At 38.7% G+C, this 27213-nt stretch overlaps 1 protein-coding gene across 2 annotated transcripts; it reads left to right on the top strand.

Annotated features, from left to right (window-relative positions):
- Positions 1 to 2489: 2489 nt before the first annotated feature.
- c9orf72.L (C9orf72-SMCR8 complex subunit L homeolog) lies at positions 2490 to 22710 on the top strand. Of its 2 annotated transcripts, none has more exons than NM_001095450.1 (9): positions 2490 to 3023; positions 7144 to 7239; positions 7796 to 7860; positions 13590 to 13662; positions 15112 to 15228; positions 15315 to 15550; positions 16353 to 16410; positions 18389 to 18498; positions 21987 to 22710. In NM_001095450.1, the coding sequence occupies exons 1-9, from the start codon at positions 2580 to 2582 to the stop codon at positions 22171 to 22173; spliced, it is 1386 nt and encodes a 461-aa protein (NP_001088919.1). In that variant the 5' UTR covers positions 2490 to 2579; the 3' UTR covers positions 22174 to 22710. The 2 variants fall into 2 exon arrangements, with proteins under 2 accessions (NP_001088919.1, XP_041438364.1); XM_041582430.1 differs by lacking the exon at positions 2490 to 3023 and adding an exon at positions 4860 to 6207.
- The last annotated feature ends 4503 nt before the right edge of the window (positions 22711 to 27213 follow it).

Below are 27213 nucleotides of genomic sequence, written 5' to 3'. Positions count from 1 at the left end.
AAAATCTGTTTTTTTTTCCCCCAAAACAAATTTTCACTAAAATGTAATAATAAATAAGCGTAAAAAAACAGAACGGATTTGATCGGAGTTTGTAGCAGAAAATATTGAGATAAATTCGGACTTTGATAAATGAACCCCTAAATCTTATTAATGCCTGCCCTATAATCCTACTCAGCAGTTTTAAAATCAATTGTTTGCACTAGTAGACAAAGCAAGAGCATATAATCTTCTTAATGATAGACAATTTGAATTTCTAAAATTACAACATCTGACTATTCCAATTTTTTATCATTTACCCAAGGTGCATAAGGATACACATCCCCAGGTAGGACGCCCCATAATATCAGGGATTGGCTCCTTGGGGGAACCACTAGTTCAATTAGTGGATATTTATCTACAACCTCTTGTGTTTCGTCTACCCAGTTATATTCGGGATAGCAAACACATTAAAGGGCATGTAAAGGCAAAAATATAAAATCCCATTTTTACTTTCTTTAATGAAAAAGAAATCTTTCTCCAATATACTTAAGTTTAAAGATGTCTACAGTTTTTATCATAAACCTGACTGTATGCAGTGCAATTCCCCCTTCTTTTACTGCTGTTGATAGGAATTGTCAGATGGTCCCCAACTGCTGTGCAGGTAAACAATCATACTTTCAAATGGCGCCCCCCCACCTTACTTCCCAGAACTCGAGCAGCATTGTTGGATTCCCTGTAGAGATTTGTATCCAGAGACCCAGTGCAGTCTCTATATTATGATTATTAATCAGTCTTGCTGTATTGGCTTCTATGGCAGATATTATTTGACTTGTGCTGTTTTGATAATTTATGACGATCCCTAAGCTTAACCTCCCAACTGAAGCCCAGACCACACTGAGCATGTGCGAGTCTTGATATTGCAGAAATGTCTAACAAAGTTACAAGATGACAGCCCCCTGTGCCAACTTTGAAAGCATAAATCATTTGTTTTATTAGGCTGCTGGTGCAGTAAGTTCATGTTTATATTTAGTATACATAATACAGCATTTCTAACATTATTCTATTTTAGACTTTAGTTGCCCTTTAAAGATCATTTATCTGTTTTAAAATGGAAAGATCTTTTGCTTGGGCTTCCGTGGATGTTGTTTCCCTGTACACTAGTATCTCCCACCATATGGGTTTATTAGCTGTAGACTACATCTGAAGAAGTATAGCAATTACTCCATGCGACTACAAACATTTATATTAGAAGTTATTGACTTTCTTCTACAGCATAACTATTTTCTATACAATAACAAATTATGCCTACAAAAACAAGGTATGGCTATAGGAAAGAAATTAGCCCCCTCGTATGCCAATCATATGATGGTGGGAGACATTTAATCTACAATTTGTACAATCCTTTCAAAGACTTTTAAGTATATTATGGTCGCTATATAGATGACCTCATTGTTGTATGGCAAGGCAAGTGACTTTGTATGGCAAGGCAAGGGACCAATAGATTTGTACACTATACCAACAGCTATAAGATGGGCCTAAACTTCACACATTCTTTTGACCAAGAATCTATAAACTTTTAAGATCGAACTTTCTTTTTAATAATGATGGGATAGCCTCCACCACTAATAGAAAACATTATTGAGGTAAATCACTACTTCAGGCAACCTTGTGTCATCTTAAAAATGTTATTAGAGCCATTCCTGTTGGCCAGTTCATGAGATTACGTGAGTGTACAGATGATATTGAATCTGAGGTCCTTAAAAGGTTTAGGAATAAGGGTTACATGGAAGCTCATTTAAAAACACCTTTAATAGGGCTTTGAACTCTAAAACACTATTCATTGAAAACAAAACACATGAGAAGGTAATAGAATCAGTGATACAGACATCTAAACAGTGGGACACGATTAATTCACCCGTTTTTTGTACCAAACATAGTCGTCAATTTGAAGAAATTAAGAGAATTTTAAACAGAAATATTAGCATTTTGTCATCAACTGATAAAGGTACAGCAAAAGGACACAGCAACAGAGTTTTAAACAAACTCTAAATGATGCTGCCAGTGCCGGGCCAGGCACTCTAGGCAACCCAGACGCAGCAGTGCGCAAACAAGTACGCGGGTGCGTAACCGCGCGTAACCGAGTGCAGTCGTGCGCAAAGCACTTTGACTTCAGAGAGCGCACCCACTCTTCACTGAGGTAACACTTCAGGGGACTAGGGGTAGGCTACATGTGAGGTACGTGCCTGGCGCCACCCAAACTTTGCGCCCCAGGCACGTTCCTCTTCTGCCTACCCCTAGTTCCAGCCCTGGACGCTGCCGTAGAAACAAAGTCAAATATTTATGGCCAGTTAAAAGAACTACAGTCATACAGCCCCTATAAACCAGTGTCCTTTTTTGCAAAATGCAACACGATGACGCTACGCCATACCCTGGCGCCGGAAGTCCAGGTTGCGAGGTCGCGCGGAAGTGACCCGGCGGCTACGGGCGCAGCCATCTTGGACCCACCGCATCTTCTCTTGTTTATATTTTCATTCGGCTTCTCTTTTTTTTTTTTAAGAAAAAAAAATCTCGTCAAATACCTGTTTTATTGATTTGCAGAGATGGCCAACCTGTGCCCTCCCCCATCTCCTGCAGTCGCTAAAACATTAATTAGTATTGATGGCTACTCTCCTCTCTTGGCTGCTACTTTTGCATACTGGGACAATATTCTGGGACCAAGAGTGAGGCATATATGGTCCCCAAAGTCTGATCATGTGTTACTCAGTGATGGGGAGATTACCTTCCTCGCCAACCATACGCTAAATGGCGAGATTTTACGTAACGCTGAAAGTGGTGCCATTGATGTCAAGTTCTTTGTGCTGTCGGAGAAAGGAGTTATAATTGTATCGCTTATCTTTGATGGGAACTGGAATGGTGATAGAAGCACGTATGGACTATCCATAATCTTACCGCAGTCTGAGCTGGGATTTTACCTTCCTCTGCACAAGGTCTGCGTGGCTCGTCTCACACACATCATCAGAAAAGGACGGATATGGATGCACAAAGTATGATACTGCATTTATTAATGAACTATAGTTATTGCTATAGTATCTGAATTCTTTTAAGAGCCTGTTTGCATTTTTATGCTAAATTAGACCATTTAAACAGTTTTTCTGCTCACAATACATATACCTTGCTTTAATAAGAAAAAGTTTCATGACCAAACATCACCCAAAGATATTCTATTCGTGGTGGGGGCTACATATAAGATCTTATAGGGGCAGTGAACCCCCTTGCTCATGAATGTAAGGAATAGGTCTTCCTCTGAACATATTTTTTGTCTATTGTTTTAATTATGACAAAATTATGGTTTTTGTTCGTTCTTGTGCCAGAGCAATGGAAGCTAATCCATGCTTGGTCCTTGCAAAGTAGATCATTAGATTAACAGTGCACAGATCATTCCCCCTGAAAAATAGACTTATCCTTACAAAACCGTCACCGAGTGGTAAGGGAATGGTTGTATGCTGGTTAAACTAATAGTTTACCTAGCAAGGACCAAACATGGAGTAGCTTCAGTTTAAAAAAATATATATTTTTTGTGATTAAAACCATAGGTAAAAAGTATGTTCAGCCCAAGTCCTATTCCTTATGAAGGGAGAGAAGGAAATTTGTTTCACACTTGGGGGTGCCAAATGTTAGGCACCCCCAAGTGAATGTATTTACTTACCTGAAACCCCCGAGCTGGTGCTCCTATCAGCAGAAAACTGCACCAACCCGGGGTTATTCCAGCGAGCACCACGGAGCGATCCTCTTCCGGTTTCCTCTTTCTTCAAATTTCCTGGGGCAGACACATGCGCAGTAAAATGAAATTGCCGGGTTTTTAGTTAAAGTTCGTCTTTTTCACTCTAATGCGCAGCCGCGAGAAGAAAGAAGAAGCTGGAAAAGGATTGCTCCATGGTGCTCACTAGAGTAACCCCAGTCCAGTGCAGTTTTCTTTTGATAGGAGCTCCAACCCAGGGTTTCTTGCTGTATATCAGAAGCAGGGCTGGAACTAGGGGTAGGCAGAAGAGGCAGCTGCCTAGGGCACAACATTTGGGGGGCACTGGGCAGCTACCTCTTCTGCCTACCCCAAGACCCACCTGCTACTCAGCTTGCGCGTTCCTCTACCAGAATATACGTGAGCGACGTCACTGTGCATGAGAGTGACAGGGGAAGGAGGAAAGTCAGCTTGCCGACTGGTATGCCTTGGGCCCCCAGCCGGTTTGGCCCGCCTCTGATCATAAGTGATGTGGTGTAATTGCACAATCTGGGGACACTGCATAGGCTTTTATTGTGCCCTTGCTGCTAAGATCACATTTCATCTCTTGATGACTTCATCACCTTTACTTGTTCTTTAAGGGCATTTTCATGTCCTTAAAAGGGTTGTTCACATTTTGGGTTAACTTTTAGTTTGATATAGAGAGCGATATTCTGAGAAAATTTGCCAATGGTTTTCATTTTTTATTATTTGTGTTTTTGAGTTTTTTAGCTTTTTATTCGACAGCTCGCCAGTTTGCAATTTCAGCAATCTGGTGGCTAGGGTCCAGATTACCCTAGTACATCAACCATGCATTGATTTGATTAAGAGACTGGAATATGAACAGGAAAGGGTCTGAATAGAAAGATAAGTAATAAAAAGTAGCAATTACAACACATCTGTATCCTTGCAGAGCATTTGTTTTAAGATGGAGTCAGTGACCATGATTTGAAAGTTGGAGAGAGTCAGAAGAAGAAAGCAAATAATTTAAAAACTATAAAAAAAAATAATGACCAGTAGAAAAGTTGCTTAGAACTGTCCATTCTATAACATACTATAGATGTTAAAGATGAACCATCCTTTTAAATATGTTTAATCAATTGGTGTTTAATTCTCAGAGCATACTGGTTTTCCATTGTATATTCAGGAAATAATATTGTTATAGTTGATATACAATTATGATATTAAATGTCAATTATAACTAAAAGACAACCATTATTTTTAAACATGAATAGTTCCCCACTGTCGAAGCACTATAGCTGGCAATTCCTTTATTGCCTGCTCAGGCCACCTTAGCATTGTCACACTAGGCTTTCTTACTAAACTAGGCCTAAAATACTTTAAAACTGGTAGATTGTGCATGCCTGGCAGCATATTAGGTCCTCATAGAACCTGCTGGGGGAATTTCAATTTTAGCTGGTGGAAACATAGCTTTACAGTAATTGGTCACACCTTAAAGACATTTGCTAAATATTTATTCTTGTAAAGGTTTTCAAACATATGTTGGGTCAAAATTTTGCATTGTTTATCCTTTCCCAGTTGTGCCTTCTGCTTGTCAATTTTTAAATGTGTTTGCTCCAATGCATGCAGTATATATTGTATATGTATATAAAACTAAGTGGTCGAGTATGCACAATAAGCAAAAACCCTCCATAGAATGTATTAAACTGCACTGTGGAACTGTGAATGGACACGAATGGGCGATCTGAAATGTACTGAAGATGGACTAAATTTGAAATGGGATGTTAGCTGGCATATTTAGGTGTTAGAATCATGAATTATTTTTCGAAAAATTAAATGTATTTAAATTAAATTATATGAAATGTCTAATTAGAAATGAGATTTTAGTTGTTTGTAATGAATTTTGAATGTAAATATGTCAGCGCACAGCAAGCCACGACAACGAGAAGTGCCAAGTCCGATCTGTTTCTTTTGATGTGAAATACTACAGGTGTTTTTGCTGTGGAAGGGAAATAGTAGCTAATGTTACATGAAAGGTTACACATGTTTCGGAATGTATAGCTTATGGAAAGGACACTATTGGTTAAGAGTAATCCGCTTTGTATCTCTGATAATGTTTTGAATTAGGAAAGGGTTAGTGGATTTAAAAGGAAACGTGTATGTCGTGACGTGAGTTCCAAATGCTTTTTAAACTGAGTAATGTGCATTTTGTATCTATACCTATCACTGTGGGGGCAAACTAAACGTGTCAGGAAATGTATAGGTGAAATAATGCTGTTCTAACTTTCATGGCTGTCCTGGAGTCCGTGCAGTGCGTGCTTTTCTTTCGGAAGAGTGTTTGGTCTCCCTTTGCTGTGGGTTTGGGATGCTGCGCCTGGACCACCAACCTGGAGCAGTGACTGACTTACAACAAAAAGCTGACTTATTGAAGGGTGATTTCAAGAGAGAGATTCGGGGCATGAGCACCAGAACCGTCCTAATAATGAGTAAAGGTGCATAAAAACTGATTGCTTGACTGTGAATTCTAGTTTGGAAATTTGCATTTGGGGTGTAGCATCTCCGTCTTTGGTATATATCAGTAGATGATTGTGTGTCAACTTAGTTATAAGGTATGTAAGAGAGTATAAAGTACAGCCCACATGCACCCAACAAAGTAATTATAAATGACCATGTTTGAGCCGAGAGCCTTTTCCATCTCCAGCTAAGCTAACACACTCACTCCCCTATCGTAATTCTGTGTGACATAGCCAGACCATTTAGTTACGGGGTCTACTACTTGTGTGATATGTGTTGAAATTTGTGCATTACAAAAGAATGTACAACCTGTTGTGAATATATGAATATAGTAGAAGTCACTTTGGGAGTTCTATGACCTTTATAAAGGTAAAGCCTTTGTTACTTGTAATGTCCTTATATTTTACAATGGGGTTATGCTATTACCTATATGAAGTCAACATATATGAACGTTTAAGTGCAATAACCTTCTGTTGAAAGTTTTTAGCTGCAACACCATCACACAATAACCCACATATATGTCAAACATTAACTTGCATGCATTGGAATTGAAAGAGGAGCTGTCTGCCCAGTTAGAGTCCTGTGCGGGTCCATTTTTTGTGACCCGCAACCTGCAATCCGCAACCGGCATTCTTACCCGCTTGGACCTGCTACCCGACCCGCAAGTACCTTATCCACATCCCGGACCTGCGACCCACAGACCATCAAGAATCAGGAAGTGCTGTCATTGTAAACCGGAAGTGACATCATCGGAAGTAGTCGTGATAGATAGCTAGTAATGTAGTTAAACCATTATATACTGTTTGCACTTATACACAGCTCCCTTTTGTTTGCATTTGCCTGCCTCGGACGGTTTTTACAAATAATGTTATTCCTTTTTTCAAAATAACTATTTTATGCTTTCCTTTAAACAGGGCCAGAGTATAACTCATATGTTGACTGGAGAAGTTATCCCCATAATGGAACTACTTTCTTCAATAAAGTCGCATGGTGTCCCAGAAGAGATTGATGTAAGCCTTAAACCTTACCTATTTGAAGATGCAGTCTAAAATTCTCTTTGCCTGTAACCTGCCAGCAGAAAGCCTCGGGTAGTCAGGTGTCTGCTAAAACGTCTTTCATCCTATGTAGGGCTGTCATTTTATGAAGTGCTTTCTTTCTCTCTCACCACCTCCTCTGCTTATGTCTGCAGTTGAATGCTTATTGTATGTGAAAGGCATTACAAAGTCAGTTTGCTAAATATGATTCTATACACCGTGCATTTAATCTTATACCAACTGGAGAACTCTCTCTGCATCTAGCTCCGGCCACTCAAATCGCACAATCACTCAAAAATGACAAATATGAAATACAATTATTTACAACTACAAATGCAACTACCTGTTACTAAAGCACATGCACACTGTATAGTTTGCTTAGTGTTATGGACAATAGGAAGAGGACCCTCAAATGTTGTGTTTTTCCTCCATGTGCACCATGATAAATAGAGACTTATCACTCATTAAACATCGGGGACTTGTTTAAACAGATGCTGTATTGAATATGATCACTTTCTATTGTTCTTTTCAGATCACTTCAACTGTACTTAATGATGATGACATTGGCGACAGTTGTCATGGTGGTTTCCTCAGCAAGTAAGTATAGTTTCCGTAGTGTTACAAAAAAGTTTTTTATTTTTAGCATTATTTTATTTTCTCCCAACAACAAAATAAAGTTGACAGGTTTTTGATCTCCTCCTCCGTGACTATATTTTCTAATACAAAATCCATTCATGTGTTGTTTGAGTTTATCCTACTTCACTGCTTTCTCTACCCTTGGGCTGGGCTGCTGCAATCATTATACTTTTATTTACCAAAATAATTCCACCCTGTTTAGGGAAATGTTTCATATTGTTGTCATCAATTCTGCATGCACACATAAGCATACGCCATTGGGTGGTCAGGGTTGCTCCTTGTTTTCTCAGTTGTATAGTGGTGGTGCTGCTCTCCAGGGCCAGACTGGGACTAAAAAGCAGCCCGGGCAAAAAAAATCACAGCAGCCCACATGTAAACACTCGATGGTCTTGTACTCATCCACTTATATTTTGGGGTAAAACTGCAAAAAATTATGTGCATAAAGAGCTGCCTCTCTCATTTAAAGTGATACTGACATTAAAAGTTTTCATTTCAAAATATTAATCTACAATAAAAATTACATATAGGTCAAGTTGATCGTTTTTTGCTGATACAGTAGTTCTTCTTTTGTAATTAATTATTACTTGAAGTTCCTAAACCTGACTGAGTTGCCAATCTGACTGTCCCATCTCAGCCTGTCAGAGTCTCTAATGCTAACGGACTCCTGCTGCACAAATATGGCAGCCCCCTCATAGAGGAACATGGGGGCAAGAAAAGTAATGTAAAAGCATCAGGCAAATGCTTTGATGCCAAATTATAAATAGCATTCAAAGATAATGTTATGATGGATATTAAACAAGGTTATGTAATGTAAAATATGTTAAAGATTCTGCAGCCTTGTGCCTTTATATGGCCACGGAACCCCTCAGTGACTTCGAATATCCTTATCATTTACAGTAGGGGGTACATTATCCCTTATAATACATGAGTGATACTCAGAGTTCCCTGTATAACTCAGCCTGCAGCCTTGTGCCCTTATATGGTCACAGAACAACCCCTCAGTGACTTCTAATATCCTTATCATTTACAGTAGGGGGTAGATTATTCCTTATAATACAGGAGTGTACTGGCCTTCATATATTTTTTTTATGCATTTTCAGGAAACATTGTTTTTTCTGACCATGCAAAGTATTTAGCTCAAAATTGGGGGGTTGTGGAAGCACTCCTAAGGCTAAATCAAAGTATATTTAAGTATAATGGAAGTGCTACTTACAATGCACTTCCCTGGGCCCCTGTCTCATAAGCAATTCAGTATAAATGCAAGTGCATGTGTTTACAAAGACAGGGGGTTTTTAGTTACAAAGTTATGATCATAACCCCCCAATTTTGTACAAAGTATTTAGCTCCTCCATTTACTTTTCAGTCTGACTGGATTCAGTGCAGCCAGCTCCAACACTGACATATCCTGCACATTAATGTCCGACTGGGGGGGGGGGGGCAGGGCCCACCAGGGCTGCCACATTAGGCCCCCAAGGGCCCCCCTCTGTAATCCTCCCCCACCCCTGCTGCTCGCACATACTGTACTTACTTCGCACAATCTTCTCCATGCGATCAGGCAGGGGAGGGGAGGTGAGAAGCGTCTGTTCTGTGCAGTGGGTCTGAGCCGGCACGGCCCGCCCATGCTGCTGCACATCCTCTAGATGTCGCCACCATGTTTTAACTACTTTCCAGCCGTTACTTTGGCTCCCTGTGTATTTCCTCGGCAGCTGGGAATATTGATGTTGCTGCTGGTTTCAGCAGAGAAGGCAGGCACAAGGGGCGTGTCACATGGCTCCGGAAACAGCCGGAGACACTGCAGCACAGTTTCTGATTAGGAGCGTGAGAGCGGGCCGGCCCACTTGAATGAAATTTAAAGCAGCCCTTCGGGCAATTGCCCGAATCCACAGATTGTCAGTCCGGGCCTGCTGCTCTCTACTTGTCACGTTCAGCACCCTAAATCCAGAACCAGTGCTAGGCTCCCTGGTCTCTGCTCTTGCTTCTGCCTTTAACAGCTGCCTTTCACCTCAGGAGGAGCCTTTGGGCTAATTGGATGCCGTCAGGTCTTAACAGTGGAGCAAAGCTACAGGTTCTGGACGAGCAAAGGGGCACAATCGTTTCACCAAAGATACTGGATGGAAGACAACACAACTTGGAAGGCAGGCCAGACAATACAGCATGTAACAGGCAGACTGGGCCAGCACAAGCAGAGTAGAATAGTCAGTCAGGCTGGAATCAGGATTGGAGAGCGTAGAATGGTCAGACAGGCAAAGATCAGAATACAGAGTTCAGAATAGTCAGCAGGCAGGCAAGGGTCAATATCAATAGATCAAGCAGGATTCACTAGGAATAAACACCCAGGAACCTAAAGAATAGAACCTAACAACGGGCAATTTATTAAATTCAAAAGCCCCTTTAAATACCTTTGAATTTCGCGCCAATGACGTCATCACGCCGTCGCATAAACCCGAAAGCGTGAGGCCGCGCGCTCCATAGGAGAACCGGCGCTGGAGAAGAGAAATTCACAGCAGCAGAGTAGCCCTATATCAGACCCTACTGATATGATGTATCCCAGTCTCAATCATGAATCCACAGTTCTTGTAATGCCCAAGTGAATGTAGCACCTCTGCTTTAAATAGGGGCAGATTGTGGTCCCACACCAGTGGTCCTGGGTCTTATGTGAGCAGCACCAAATTTCTAGGTCTGTTTACCTTGTTTTGTTTCTCATATTCTATTATCTATAAATGTATATGCTGCCTGCTGTGTCTTTTGCCAGTATCAAAAATCAAGAACTGCAAATTCTTTATATATTCGCTAAACAAATGTATAAATAATTGTTTTATCAGCAAATTAATGCAATCATAACATGTAGTAAACAGCTGAAATAAGCATAACGCTATTGTTTTAAAAAGCTTATGGTGCCATGATTACCCTTATATTCTCACTTAGCCTGTTTTGGGCTCCTGCAGTTTCCTTGATGGTTCTCAGTATAGAATGGAAGCAGACTCAGCTTGAGAGCTTCTCTGCACAGCATGGTCACTTGTCTCAGTCTGCAATCTTTGATAACTAAATCACATCGAATATATTTATTGTTCATGGTTGCCAATAACAGTTTGCTCAGCAAATTCTCATTCACCAGACTTTATTTTTCCTGTTTGTTTCATTTAAACATAGTAATGTCCACTGCAGTAAGGGAGCTGCCAACTGTCTCTACACTATAAAATAGCTAGCAAACCAAAAGCAAGGAAGGGGGAGGACATTTACCTTTATTTGGTGTTGGATTGTCTTTTTTTTTTTTTTATGTCGATATACCAATGTTGTACAGGTATGGGACCTGTTATCCAGAATCCTTGAGACCTGGGGTTTTCTGGATAACTGATCTTTCAATAATTTGGATCTTCATACCTTGTCTATTAGAAAATCATGTAAACATTAAAAACACCCAATAGGCTGGTTTTGTTCCAATAAGGATTAATTATATCTTAGTTTGGATCAAGTACAAGGTAGTGTTTATTATTACAGAGAAAAAGGAAATCATTTTTAAAAATGTTAATTATTTGGAAAAAAAAGGTCTCTATTGGAGACGGCCATCCCGTAATTCATAGCTTTCTGGATAACGGGTTTCTATGTAATGGATCCCATACTTGTACCTTGGATTAGAGCTTCCACTTACAGTTTCTACAAATATCTATTGGTGAATCCTATACGTGGGCAATTCACTCTCGGTTCTGGTTATTCCCCTTCAAAAATTCCCTATTGCTGCTGCAAGCACTCATATGAAGTATTTGATGCAGAAATGTAAATCTGTTCTCTCCCTAGTAAATTCCCTGAAACACAGAAAAAAAGCTATTTTTAAATATAAAAAAATAGTAAAAAAAATTGTGAAAACACAATTATGCCTCTTTATAGGTCTCTGGTAAGGCCTCATCTGGAGTATGCAGTGCAGTTTTGGACTCCAGTCCTTAAGAGGGATATAAATGAGCTGGAGAGAGTGCAGAGAGGTGCAACTAAATTGGTTAGAGGGAGGGAAGACTTAAATTATGAGGGTAGACTGGCAAGGTTGGGGTTGTTTTCTCTGGAAAAAGGCACTTGAGAGGGGACATGATTACACTTTACAAGTACATTAGAGGACATTATAGACAAGTAGCAGGGGACCTTTTTACCCATAAAGTGGATCACCGTACCAGAGGCCACCTCTTTAGACTAGAAGAAAAGAACTTTCATTTGAAGCAACGTAGGTGGATCTTTACAGTCAGGACAGTGAGGTTGTGGAATGCACTGCCGGGTGATGTTGTGATGGCTGATTCAGTTAATGCCTTTAAGAGTGGCTTGGATGACTTTTTGGACAGACATAATATCAAAGGCTATTGTGATACTAAACTCTATAGTTAGTATAGATATGGGTATATCGAATTTATGTGAAAGTATGGAGAGGTGTGTGTATGGATGCTGGGTTTTCATTTGGAGGGGTTGAACTTGATGGACTTTGTCTTTTTTCAACCCGATTTAACTATGTAACAGTAGCACCATGTAGGGTTGTAATGGCAGGGGCAAAATTTGTTCCACGTCAAGCCACTTATACCACTTATATTACTTTCAAACAACAGTTCCCACGTTATGAGGGTATAATAAATGTTATTCTACTTTTTTCATATCTGCAAGGAGGAAGGCTGCATAATTCTGTGCAGAGACATGGTTTATTACCTCTCTTCCCTTCAGGCCTCTATGCTATTCTTCTACTATTTACTGCTATTACAAACCCACATAATCAGCATTTTCTCCTTATTTGTGCTTGAACTCTACATGGATTTGCTGAGATCTTCAACTAGCCATGGAATACTACTGAAGAATTATAATTCTAATAATATTCAACTGCTGAGGGAAGCTGGGTGTTTAGTGTGAACTGTAGAAATGCTGCTTAAAGGGATTCTGTTATGATTTTTATAGTGTAGTTTTTATTTCTAAATTACATTGTTTACACAGCAAATAATTTATTCTACAATATAAAATGTTATTCCTGAACTAACAAGTATATTTTTTTTTTTGTAATATTGGTGTTTAGGCAGCCATCTCTTGTAGTATTGCCTGGTAATGTGCTTTCAAAAAGAGCCAGCACTTCATGATGGAACTGCTTTCAGACTATATATTCTTCTACTGATGTAACTGAAGGAGTCACAGTGGGACTTGGATTTGTACTATTGAGTGTTATTCTCATATGTACCAAGGAGGCCTTATCTTGTGTCAGGGTTCTGTTATCTGAATGCCTTCCCATTGTTCTGTTGATGGGCTGTTGGAGGGGAGTGATATCACTCCAACTTGCAGTGCAGCAGTGAGTGACTGAAGTCTAGCAGAGCAGAAGTCACATGACTGAGGGCACCTGGGAAACTGACATGTCTAGCCCCATGGCAGATTTCAAAATTAAAGTAAAGTTTTGTACACTAGATGTGTAGTTTAGCACCCATTTTAGTATAACAGAATCTCATGCTGTACTGATTGCCCAAAATCATTCCCATAGTACAGACAGCTACTACTTCTTCCATTGTTTTAAATTCTTTTTACACCTGTAATCTACTGCTTTGGTGCTAATCTGCCACAAGTACAAAGTACAAATGCATCATGCCTTTTTACAAACATTTAAATCTGATTATTGTTTTGTGTAATTATTGAAATATTATTCACATGAAATGTAATATTTGTACTTTTTCCCTTCATAGTGCTATCAGTTCACACATGCAGACCTGTGGCTGCTCTGTGGTGGTAGGCAGCAGTGCAGAGAAAGTAAACAAGGTAATTGGAATGGGTAGCATTATAAATGTTTTCTGGCTATACTACATATAAGTGTAGGTATGGGATTTGAAATTCTGTTATCCAGAAAACTCAAAATTACTGGAAGGCTATCAAGCCTAATTTAAGCAAATTTCGTTATTTTTAATTATTTGCTTTTTCTCTGAAAAATTAACATGTACCTTTGGTAACTATGCTATCTATCCTACATCCATACTGGTGGCCAGGCAATCTTAGTGGGTTTATTTGATGTTATTTGATGTTTAAATGTTTTCAGTAGAATTAAGTTCTGAATTGTAAAAAAAAAAAAAAAAAAAAAAAAAAAAGCCGTTATCTGGAAAACCCCAGATTCCAAGCATTCCGAATGATAGATCTCATACCTGTAAACACTTTATATGCTAAACTATGGGGCGGGGTGAAACTTAGACTGGAAATTACTGTTAAAATGTTGTGGATCGAGCCACCCCCATTCTTCTTTTAGCTGGCATACCTGTCTATAGTGCTTGGTATTTTCTTTTCTTTTAAGTTTATCCATGCCAAAAACAGTAAATGACCCAATTTGAAACCCTGATCCTTTACAATCCCAATTGAGTGTTTATTTATATACACATTTTGTAAATTCCTCACTATGATGTATGATAATTTAATGTTTTCTTTAACCCCTAATTATGCCTAATTCTGGATTGTACCTTTCCCTCATCTTAAAGACTTTACTCTTTACTCAGTACCTCTTGTGAATTAAATAAGAGAGACACAGCATCAGTATTAGGCTGAAAGAGTTACTGCCTCATATGGTTACCAAAGGCTGAGGTGAGAAGGAAGCAAGAAAAAAAATTTGTCTTGCTGAAAAGATACTGTTCTGCTTACTTCTTCTAAATATTAGCTAACATCATGCAATATCAAATGCCTGGTTCTGGTACTCAGAATTCAAACTGAAAAATATCAGAACCCTCAGGCTTTCCTTTCTGTATGACCAGCTATGTACTTTTTGCCCTGAGCAATGGCAGACAGTCAGAGCCCTGGGGGAACTGCTTTGAGACTGCCTTGGTACATGTGGTGCACAGATCAGTCAGGGTGAATAACTATTGCAAAATCTGCTGCCTTTGCCTTTGATCCAGAAGTATTGTCTTCCTCATTTTCTTATTTGTATTGCTTTTTTCACTTTGTTCTTTTGTTGGATGAGAAAAAACCCTACAATGCACCTAATTCCACCTTTCATTAGTCAGCAATTCAGTGCTGCGTTTTGATACAACTATAGATTGACTTTAATTTAATTTTGTGTGTGTTGTTTCTTATAACCAAAAACAAAATTCTCCTTTTTCCTTTATTTGTAGTGATACAGAGTTCTGTCTTCATGCCAATGCAAAAGTTCCTCAGTATTTAGAATTACTTGTTAATTAAGGAAAATCTGTACTGATGCATCCTGCTAATTTTCCTTTTCTAATGTTTTAGATGGTGAGGACACTGTGTCTCTTTCTGTCTCCAACAGAAAGGAAATGTTCCAGATTATGTCGCTCTGAATCTTCTTTCCAGTATGAATCTGGCCTCTTTGTGCAAGGACTGCTAAAGGTAAAGTATTAAGGAAAATCTGTTGCAATTTGGAGGATATTACCCATACAACACTATTACAAAATAGCTTCAATTCCTCTCCACAGGATGCAACAGGAAGTTTTGTGCTTCCATTCCGCCAGGTTATGTATGCGCCTTATCCCACCACTCACATTGATGTGGATATATTCACCGTGAAGCAAATGCCTCCATGTCACGAACACACTTATAATCAAAGGCGCTATATGAGAGCAGAGCTGGGTGCTTTGTGGAAAGCTACTTCAGATGAGGAGATTGGAATGGATTCAGTCATTCACAGTGATGAGACTTTCACACCTAATCTGTAAGTAATGAGCCAGAATACAATTAATTTACACATTTTTAGAAAAAGTGAACAACTAACTAAATTCTCAGTTAGCTGGTTTTGTGTCATGCAGGATACCAAACTCATTTCAAGCCAAATGTAAAAAAAAAGACTCATGCCTGGGGAGAAAAAAAAGTCATTTTTCTGGACAGTATAACATCCAGTAAACAGATAAGCTCTCTGTATAATGAGAAGCTCTTTGTTCCAAAGCATAACAAAGGCTGTATCTTAGGAAAGTAAGAGGTTTCTTTATGCAGAGCTCATCCCAATTTGAACTCATTACCCTATTTGGTAGTAGTGCTTTATTATGAACAAAAATAATAATTTTTCCTATTTTCAAACAGAGGTACTTCAGATAGGTGTATGCTGGCCATTTAAATGTTAGTTTAGTGTAGTCACTTTTGATCTTAAATTGCTTTAAAAGGCTACTATTTATATGTACATGTGTGAGTAAGGATCATATGTATCATAAGTATCATATGTATCATATGTATGATCATATGTATCATAAGATCATAAGTATCATATGCACTACCACTATCTGTAATAAAAGGCACCAATTTTGCCCAGGAGCAGTAACCCATAGCAACCAATAAGATGTTTACTTTTAAACAGGTGACCAGTAAATGCTTTCTGCTAATTGGTTGGTATGGGTTACTGCTTCTAGGCAAACCTTTTTATTACATAACCCCCCTCCTCCACACACACACAGACTTTTAAGACTCAAATGTTAATCCGTTTAAAGCATTATGTTTCCTTTTTCTTTTCTTTTTTTTTTTAGAAATATATTTCAAGATATCCTGCACAGAGACACATTTGTGAAAAACTTTTTAGAGCAGGTTTGTATTTTTTTTTTGCTTCTGTAGTACTTGCAAGTTAATGTTATATTCTGTAGCTTTAGCTTTAGAATATAGCTCTTCAAATGAGAAAAATAAGATTTCAGTTGTATTATGTATAAAAAGGTATTTTCTCTAGAATGCTGTATAAGAGCAACCATAGTCTATTAAAAAAAAAACAAGTTTATTTGTGGCATTACTCATAGGATTGCAGGGAATCCTGAACAGCAGTGTATTCCAAACAATATTTTCTTAAATGTTGCCATTGTTGTTTTATTTATGATGCCATGCTTGTCTAACACTAAGGCTAACGGTACACAGTTATCAGGCAAAAAAAAAAGAAGAAGAGGCATGCCACTATAAGCCTGTGACCTCTTGTAATGTTATTTAATGGGAAGCACCTCATTTGCGGGGAGGCCTGCCTGTCCCTGCTCCGTGTATATGAACCATTTAATAACACGAGTGATGACAGGTGGGCAGGGTCCTGTGTGCCTTAAGCCTAAAGGAATTGTTCAGTGTAAAAATAAAAACTGGGTAAATAGGCTGTGCAAAATAAAAAATGTTTCTAATATAGTTAGTTAGCTAAATATGTAATGTATAAAGGCTGGAGTGGTTTCATGTATAACATGTCAGTCAGAACACTACTTCCTGCTTTTCAGCTCTCTTGGTTTACACTGACTGGTTACCCTGGTTACCAGACAGTAACCAATCAGAGACATGAGGTGGAGGGCACATGGGTTATATCTGTTGCTTTTGAATCTGAGCTGAATGCTGAGGATCAATGACAAACTCAGTGAACAGAAATTTACCATGTGGCCCCCCTTCAAGTCACTGACTAACTCAGAGTTATAGAGCTGAGAGGCAGGAAGTTGGATTCTGGCTGTTTTATTAGACGTCTTTTCACTCCAGCCTTTATATATTACATATTTGGCTAACTAACTATATTAGAAACATTTTTTATTTTGCACAGTTTTTATTTTCACACTGAACTGTTCCTTTAAGGAGAGGGATATAATGCAAGTGTTATTGCTTAACTTGGAATAAGAGAACAAATAATGATAGCCAATGTTACTATATTCTTCTGCATTTGACCAATGCTAGCCCTTTCATTTTTTTTGTTGTATTAATAAGCATTTGCCCAGTCGGGCTGATGGGCTTAAGCAGTGATGGGTGGCAGCATGTGCGTTTTAAGTGGATGAAGCATATTACATTGATACAGTGGCTTAATGTAAGGGAGCCGGGCCCCCACCTTATAGTAGGGATGAGAGAGGCTGGCACACTCAGCTACATGACAAACAGCAATATTCTTGCTAACTGTATATTAGGACAGTTGATCAGCAAATAAGAGCATGCGCAGTTAAAGCCACTCATCCTGGCTTCTACTGCGGCTGGTTGACGCATACTTGGCCCTGTCATGGGAAGTGGCACAGGCAAACATGGCAGCCAGAACCCCACTACACAGCTGAAAGAGGTAGGCTGAATGGGGTTCCCAAACTTTTTCATATGATTATAAGTAAGAAAAAGTAGCAATAACTACTTTGAAAGCTGGAAAGAGTCAGAAGTTGAAGGCAAATAACTCAAAACAATAAAAAAAGAAAAAATGAAAGCCAAGTGAAAAGTTGCTTAGAATTACCCATTCTATAAAATACTAAAATTTAACATAAAGGTGAACCACTCCTTTTATATCATATTTGCTTTTGTTATTTTGCCATGAGCAAAAGCCTTTAAAAACTTTAATCCCCCTCCAGAGATCTCCCACACCCCTCCTGAACATCAATTCTCTGGATGCCCAATAGTGTCCCTTTTACACTCTTATATAGACCTATCTATTTAGGCCTCTGGAGGACACCTAGGGTTTTCAAAAGGAAAATTCATACAAATCCAACCCAATAACTTTTTTTTACAGGTCTTTTTCCCAACAAGCAGTTAGTTGCTGGGAAAATATGTATAAAAAGACAACTTTCATGTTTTTACTTTTCAGGTCTTCCAATTGAAACCAAACTTATCCTTGCGAAGCACATTTCTGGCACAGTTTTTGCTCGTGCTTCACAGAAAGGCTCTAACCTTGATCAAATACATTGAGGATGACACGTAGGTTCAAAGCTTTTAATAGATTATTTCTGGCAAGTGCAGCAATGTGTTCTGGAATTCTGAAATGTTATTCAAAATAACCTTCCTTTCGCTTCTACTGTTATTTAAGCTTAAGTTATACAAGCTAGCAGTATTTCATCTTAAATTATTATTAGGGCAGATTTGTCAAAGGGTAAAAGTCAATATTTCTTCAAAAATCCTCTGAACATTACTCAAAAGGGACATTTATTACGAGAGAAATGACAGAAAAGACCATTCTATACTAACTGCTTTACAATTCAACAAAATTCAGTATAATGTGTTTTATCTTACTTGTCAACTCACTGTGCTTTAGATTTGGGGTATTCAAACTCAAACTGAGCATTCTGCACAAGTATGGGATCAGTTATCCAGAAAGCTCTGAATTACACAAAGGCATTTCCCATAGACTTCACTTTATCCAGAAATTCAAATCCAAATTTTTAAAAGGGATTTCCTTTTTCACTGTAATAATAAAACAGTAACTTGTACTTGATCCAAACTAAGATATACTTAATCCTTATTGGAAGCAAAATTAACCTATTGGGTTTATTTAATAGTTACAATAGTTATTTTCTAGTAGACTTAACACGTTCCATACATGTATTTGATTTTTAAATGCACTTTCCTTGTTCTGTAGGCCATGTATTAGAGCTCACTCTATTAAAATCACCAGAAATCCTGTCTCTCTACATGCTGGATTTGTGCAAAAGGCAGTTATTTTGTTAGATTTTGTTTGTACTGGAATCAGTTAATTGAATGAGCTCTAATTCATCTGCTAGGAATGAAGCCCCCCCCCCCTATAAGATATATTGGATCTAACTGTCCATGAATATCTGACACCCAACTGCTGCAAGAAGACAGAATGAAGAGAAACAGATGCTGAGGGAGGAATAGTGAACATAAACTTGATTATTTCAGAAGTGATGCAGAATATTTAATTGATTGTATATTTATAAAGTTTCTTATTTCATTTCAATAGTTTCCCTTTAAAGGAATTGTTCAGTGTAAAAATAAAAACTGGGTAAATAGATAGGCTGTGCAAAATAAAAAATGTTTCTAATATAGTTAGTTAGCCAAAAATGTAATGTATAAAGGTTGGAGTGATTTGATGTATAACAAGTCAGTCAGAAACTACTTCCTGCTTTTCAGCTCTCTTGGTTTACACTGACTGGTTACCCTGGTTACCAGGCAGTGACCAATCAGAGACTTGAGGGGGGGCCACATGGGTCATATCTGTTGCTTTTGAATCTGAGCTGAATGCTGAGGGTCAATTACAAACTCACTGAACAGAAATGTACCATGTGGCCCCCCTTCAAGTCGCTGACTAACTCAGAGTTATAGAGCTGAAAAGCAGGAAGTTGGATTCTGGCTGTTTTATTAGACATCTGTTCACTCCAGCCTTTATATATTACATTTTTGGCTAACTAACTATATTAGAAACATTTTTTATTTTTCACAGCCTATCTATTTACCCAGTTTTTAGTTTCACACTGAACGGTTCCTTTAAATAAACCCAATAGGCTGGTTTTCCTTCCAATAAGGATTAATTCTATCTAAATTGGATCAGTACAAAGTACTGTTTTATTATTACAGAGAAAAAGGAAATACATTTTAAATATTTTGATAAAATTGAGTCTATGTGAAATGGCCTTCCCTTAATTCTGAGCTTTCTGGATAAAAGGTTTCCGGATAATAGATCCCATACTTGTACTTTAATGTAGAAATCTGTGGGCAGGCCATTTTTTTACTATGTCTCACTTCCACCTTTTAAGGGTGGTGGTACACGCTCTGGGGAGATTAGTCGACCAGTGACAAATCTCCTCTTCTCGAGCGACTCCCCAAAATGCCTTCCCGCCAACTAGAATGTAAATTGCTGGCAGGATGCCACTCGGATCGCTTAGTTTTCTGAAGTTGCCACAGGAGGAAACTTTGGGCAAATTCCAAAAGCGGAAGCAATCCGAGTGCCATCCTGCTGGCAATTCACATTCTACCCGGCGGGAAGGCATTTTGGGAAGATTAGTTGCCTGAAGAAGAGGTGATTTGTTGCTGGCCAACTAATCTCCCTGAACAGCAGCGTGTCACCACCCTAAAACAGTGGACAAAATGCACAAAATCATCTTGTGTATGATTACCTTTAGCTTTATTGTTCTTCCATAATGGAGGAAAGTTGCTGGTGCTTTGAAGATTTAGGCATAATGCATGTGCCTTAAAGGTCCCCATAGATGCAAAGATTTTTCTTTGGTGAACAACCGATTTTAATTAAATCTACCAATCCGTCAAATTATTGTGAGGTTAGTGGGAATCGAACAAACGTACGTCCGACATCTGTCAGAAAATTGATCGGCCAGGTTAAAAAATTTTCATCGTCCCAGTGAAATCTATCTATGTTTGCAGGGCCAAGCAGGCAGCTCCCCTAAGTTTTCCTGTCTTCAACTAGACAATATCGCTTGAAATGGTCTTTTTTTAGTTGATGGACAAATCGTACATTTAGGCAATTGTTTGAAGATAATCTTGGTCTCACGATAACGAAAAGATCTTTTAAAAATCTTTACATCTATGGCCAGCTTTAGTGTCTGTCTGCATTTCTCCAAATGCCCTGATTGGAATGTTTCAAGCCAGTGTAAGTGTTGCCTTCAAATGTCTCCCTAGTTATGGAGCAATGAAGTGATGCTTAATCAGGGGTGAGATAGGGGGAACTGTATGTAGATGAATTGCATATACCAGCTTTCAGTTCAAATCCCACATAAGCTAATTGTACTCACATTGCCTCAGGCACCTATCCTTAGTGGCTTCTGTGACCTCAGGATATGAATGAAGGACATTGAAGTGTTCACATGAACAGTAGGACAGAAGAGGCAGGCATAAACAATGCAAGTATGCAGAAACTTTAATAGGTTTTTCAGAGCTGGCCTGGGTGTTACATTAGGTTGCTAAAAAAAATTCATTGTTTATTTAAAGGGGTTGTTCGTAGTAGTGATATTCTGAGACGATTTGCAATTGGTTTTAATTTTTTTATTATTTGTGTTTTTGAGTTATTTAGCTTTTTATTCAGCAGTTCTAAGGTTTGCGATTTTAGCAATCTGGTTGCTAGGGTCTAAGTCAAGCATGCACTGATTTGAATAAGAGACTGTAATGTGAATAGTAGAGGCCTGAATAGAAAGAAGAGTCATAAAAACATGCAATAACAATAAATCTGTAGTCTTACAGAGCATTTGTTTTTAGATGGGGTCAGTGACCCCCATGTGAAAGCTGGAAAGGATCAGAAGAAAAAGGCAAATAACTCAAAAAGTATAACATATAAATAATGAATTGCAAAGTAGCTAGGAATTGGACATTCTATAACATACTAAAAGTTACCTCAAAGGTGAACAACCCCTTTAAAGCAAGATAACATTAAAGCTGAGGAGATTGTATACTTCCTTATCAGATTTCAAAGCTTTTACAGATGCTAACTTTTTTTTTTCCAGACAAAAAGGCAAGAAACCATTCAAATCTCTGCGTAGCCTGAAAACAGACCTGGACCTAGCAGCAGAGGGCGATCTTTACATAATCATGGCCTTGGCTGAAAAGATTAAGCCAGGGCTTCATTCGTTCATTTTTGGCAGGCCGTTTCACACAAGCATGCAAGAGAGAGATGTACTGATGACATTTTAATACCGAAATGACAACATTTCTATGCTCAGCCCCCACCATCACTTGTTTATTTGGATTCAGAATTGCTTGGTCTTGTTTCTACGTGAAGCGTTTCCTCTGTAACAGTAAGTGAAATGGAAATAGGCAGCTGTCCAACCTCCATCTCTCTGTGTATTATCAGTGAATACACAGCATGTTTTGTTAATATCAAATCTAAACGACTGAGCATCTTTCTGCATGACCAGCCTCCAAGTGATCATACTGTATGTCTCTGCACTGGATCAGATGTGATCACCCACAACTGAACTTGTAGATACCAAGTGACCAACCTTTGTGTGAAGTCATTTTCCAAGTCAGTCTGTATAATACAGGCAGCTAAAATTAATCACTGGCCAAAAAAACAGCAGTGTAATAGAAACCATGCTTGGTCAGCCAGTAAGATGCACATATGCTTTATAATTAATATATGCTATTTATAATGTAATAAGTAATGATAATACTGCTATGATGTACTGTAAATTTATTATGACTAATAAAACAAAGGTGTGATTGTGTAAATACTTTACTTTTGTGAACAAATCATACAAAACATAATGACATTCATGGCTAGGACACAGGGCAATCTCAGGAGCTTTGCACGCTTGTTTTTAAGCACCCCTAACATATATGACTAAGGCACCCAAAACTGTTACAACTGACCTGACTGGGAGGTGTTGTACAGCTATTAATAAATGCCACAAGACATCATTATACCATTATACTTGAGGGTAGGGACACACTGGGCGATTTGGGGAGATTTAGTCGCCTGGCGACTAATCGCAGCGACTTTTCTCCCCGAATGCCTCCCCTCACTCTGCGCCTGAATAAAATGAAAAGTCGCCGGCGCTAATCACACACGGCGATTCGTTTTCCGAAATCGCCGAAGTTGCCTCACGAGGAAACTTCGGGCGACTTCGGAAAACAAATCGCCGCGTGTGATTAGCGCAGGCGACTAAATCTCCCCAAATCGCCCAGTGTGTCCCTACCCTAAAGCTCCTTTGAATCCTGTTAACTAATACCAAACACATGCTAATGTATCCTGTGCTTACCTTGGCCAAATCTACTGCTGATATATTATGAGCAATAAAAAGATTTAGAAGCCCTGTGCATTTACAGTATCTCTACAATATTAAGTATACATGTTCATTGTCCCTTGGAAAAATCCATAGTACAGTTCCAAGGCATTGGTTGCAGAAATGTCTTATTTAAAATGATGCTCTGGTTTGTTTGTTTTTTGGGGCAATGACAAACGCCCCTGGTAAATCACAGATGCCGAAATGCTGTATTATACAGAGGAAATGACTGTAGGTAAATCTGTCAAATCATACAAAAAAAGGAGGTATTTTTGCAGTTATTTGAGTAATCTACCCACATTGATTTCCATTGCAGTTACAATGACATGGCAGTTTTAATGCCAAGAATTTTATCCGGGCGGCAAACACTCCATCTGTTATTCCCCTTAATGCACATATTCCTGGGTATTTTACGTATGTAAGTAGAAAGTATTGCTCCTTTTCTTTAATAATAGGTAGTAAGCATCCTGTGCTATCTTATATGCCCACTGTGACTACATCAGTGACATAATCTTGGCTGAGGGAGAAGTTCTCTTTGAATATTCTAATTCATCTCCAAGCTGGCCCCATGTTGCCCATTGACTTTGATAGTGCTTTCCAGCTGCATTCATAGTCTGCATGGAAATACTGGGTTTAATGGGGTGGAGCTGACCTGCCACGAGATCTCCAGTGGAGCCCTGGTCCCTCTTAGTCTAGCCCTGAATATAACCTAGGCTTAAAACCTCTAATATTTATGACTTATCTAATTGATATGGAAGTGGGCCCTGGCTGTCCAGTTCTCTGGTGGACTCACAGATCACTTTGTCAGATGCAATATTAGTTACAAAACTTTCTGGTCCCATTATAGTTACACCACATAGTGCACTGGTTATCTGATCACTGTCTGAATGCATCACATATCAACTATGCACAAATAACTTTATTTACATGCCCATGTAGCAGAGTCCTGCATCAGGTCGGCTACCCGCAGAATATCCCTGATTTCTTGCCATGTGGTCACTCTGCAGGTAAGCTGGCTGGGTACCCAACAAAGGTGTGGGCTTGATCCCTCCCATCCACCCATCCAGTTTTTAATTTTTTTTGGGAACATTTGGCACAGGAGTGACATCACTTCCGAGTCGGAAGGTTAGTTGGCCTATTGCGGGTCGGGTATCGGTAATATCCGGGTTTGAGTTGCGACTGTCTGGTACAGGTTTAAAAAATGGACCCACGCATGACTTGTGTAGTCCCAGACAGGTGTTGAGGACCATCTCTGCATTGGTGGGAAATTGATATTGCTTTGGAGAGAACTGAGCTGAGTAATTATGGATAAACCCCTCTTCAAGGCTATACCCTTCCTGAATGTTCCAGTAAGGCCCATATAATATAGGAATGTTTTTATGCATAGTATTTATGCATCACACATTCATTTAGGAGGTGAAGAAGCAAACTACAAACACTACTCCCCAGTAAGTGAGTTATGTGGTAAGCTGCTTTAAAGGCGTGGTTCACCCTTAAGTTAACTAAGGGGAGGGGTTGAACTTGATGGACTTTGTCTTTTTTCAACCCAATTTAACTATGTAACTATGTAAGTATGTTAAAGCATGGCTAATTCTAAGCAACTTTTCATTTGGCCCTCTTTTTTGAATTTTTTGCCTTCTTTTTCTGACTCTTTCCAGCTTTCAAATGGGGCTCACTGACCACCATCTATAAACAAATAAACAAATCCTCTGTAAGGCTACAAATGTATTGTTATTGCTACTTTTTATTACTCGTCTTTCTATTCAGGCCTCCCCTATTTGTATTCCAGCCCCCTTTTTAAATCAATGCATGGTTGCTAGGGGAATTTGGATCCTAGCAACCAGATTGCCCAATTGCAAGCTGAATAGCTACGGAATAAAAACTAAATAACTCGAAAATCACAAGATAAAAAATGAAAATCAATTGCAAATTGTCTCAGAATATCGCTCTACATAATACTAAAAGTTCATTTAAAGGTGAACAACCCCTTTAAGTAACAGCTGTTTAAAACACACAAAAAAGGACAACAATCTACACTGTCTAGGCAAAGGGAGCGCACACACCAAGGTATTTAATCCAACTGTTCATCAAAATCCGAATCCTGCATGTAGAGACATATTGCTTAGAGGGGGACAGTAAAGATTGACTTGACATCTATAATCATCAACATGTTCACAAAGCATCAAATAATTCCACAGCATTGTATAATAAAGTCTACCTAATTCATTAAATCTCTTTCTGAAAATTACCATAATTTTACATTTGCACAATGATTCCCTTTTTAAATGCAGCATTCGTTCTGTGTATGTAGATAGTGTGTGATTTACATTAACTACTCCTAACATACAGTATTGTTATTTACTGTATTTAGCTCCAGTATATTCCATAGCAGGAGATTATACACCAATCCCTGCATCATTGTTGCTTACAATGCATATTGGTCAATTTTATTGCAAGTCAATTAACCTTTTTGAACGGTTTTCCATATTCATTTTTTTGTGCTAATCGCCATATATTCATTCATGCAGCAGACTCACTAATAAAACCATAATGAAACATTACAAAATAAGTGTCCAGTTGAAGCTTTGGTTAGTGCAGATTTCCACTTGTTCCATGTAATTTTTACCGATAATCCTTAGATTTACATCTATTTCTGTTGTTTGTCCATAAAAGAATATTTATGTTTGCAAAGCACTCCCTTGTTTGTCTGACCTGCATGAACAATCTGTGCTGGGACTGAATATGCAGCAAGGAGATTAACCTTTGATCCTCCTGTCTTTGTCCAGCTCTAGTACAATTCATTCATGCAGATCAGACAGGCCTAGGCAGCTCTCTGCAAACATAAATATTCTAGTAAGAAAAAGCAGCAGAAAGCTGTAAGACTAACAAAATGATAAAAGCAGTCAGGGAAACAGCATTATGAGTTAATGGTTTTACACCATAGGCTTTTAGGCTCCAGGAAAATAAGGAATTGTAAAAGTGACAATAACAAATATACCAAATATAAACAAAAACTAAAACCCAACCCAATTATACAGTGATCAGCCTCCAGTCGATGTCTACCACTGGCCCAGAGCAAGCAATTCTGAGGATTCTTAACCAGGTAGTAAGAACAGAACTGTGATGGAGCCTTGAATCTCCTGGTGCCCCTTCCTGCACCAGTTTAATGAAGCGCAAGGAAGAGATGTGTTATGAGCAATCTAGATCCATACCAAAAAGTTTCACCTAACATTGTGTAATCAAAGGGAGCAATGTGCATTGCTCTTTGGTCACTATTCTTAAATTAGCTGTTGTGGTTTCATGTGATTTTAAAAACCCTATTTATCGTTTCATGGTTTCCATCAATCTGGTGTTTACACACATCTCACACCCACAATATTATGAGAATTTTAAGTCCCACCCAACTGAAGGTGACCATTTGATTTTCAATGTGATTTTGCACATTTTGCCAATATGTGTATGTGCAAATTAATTTCAGTTCATTATTTTTTCATATTCAAAATGTATGGATTTGGTGCATTAGAATTGTTAAACTAACCTCCTCCCCCCCAATGCATTTGTATTCGTTGTGTATGATCAGCTCAGTGATCAGCGCCAGGGATGGAGGAACTAGGAGGCTAGGTCCTGAGTTCAACTCCAGCCTGGGCACTATCTGCAAGGATTTTGTATGCTCTTCACATCTCTGTGTGGTATTTCTCTGGGTAGTCTGGATTCCTCTCTCACTTAGGAAAGTTAAATGATCAAATTTAGACTTGCGTGGGTTATGTGAAACTTTGCCTTCAGCACTCTTGATTCCTGGTGCTTGCAACTGCTACCCATCATAATTGAGTTACAAATCTCAAATAAAATCTTTTTGATGTCTAGACCTAATATGTGCTTAAGTCCTATTGAATACACAGAGGCCTTAAAATAATGTTATCCATACTGTACAAGTCGCAGTGGCCCATAA

This window comes from Xenopus laevis, chromosome 1L, assembly GCF_017654675.1.
Source record: "Xenopus laevis strain J_2021 chromosome 1L, Xenopus_laevis_v10.1, whole genome shotgun sequence".
In the NCBI taxonomy this organism is placed as follows: domain Eukaryota; kingdom Metazoa; phylum Chordata; class Amphibia; order Anura; family Pipidae; genus Xenopus; species Xenopus laevis.
This window is presented reverse-complemented; position numbering and strand designations above follow the sequence as displayed.

Excerpts from the sequence above, each read along its gene's own strand:
- c9orf72.L (NM_001095450.1), top strand. The coding sequence starts at position 2,580 with ATGGCCAACCTGTGCCCTCCCCCATCTCCTGCAGTCGCTAAAACATTA. Across the intron at positions 7,861-13,589 it reads CATGGTGGTTTCCTCAGCAA|TGCTATCAGTTCACACATGC; the intron begins GTAAGTATAGTT and ends TTCCCTTCATAG. Across the intron at positions 18,499-21,986 it reads AAATACATTGAGGATGACAC|ACAAAAAGGCAAGAAACCAT; the intron begins GTAGGTTCAAAG and ends TTTTTTTTCCAG.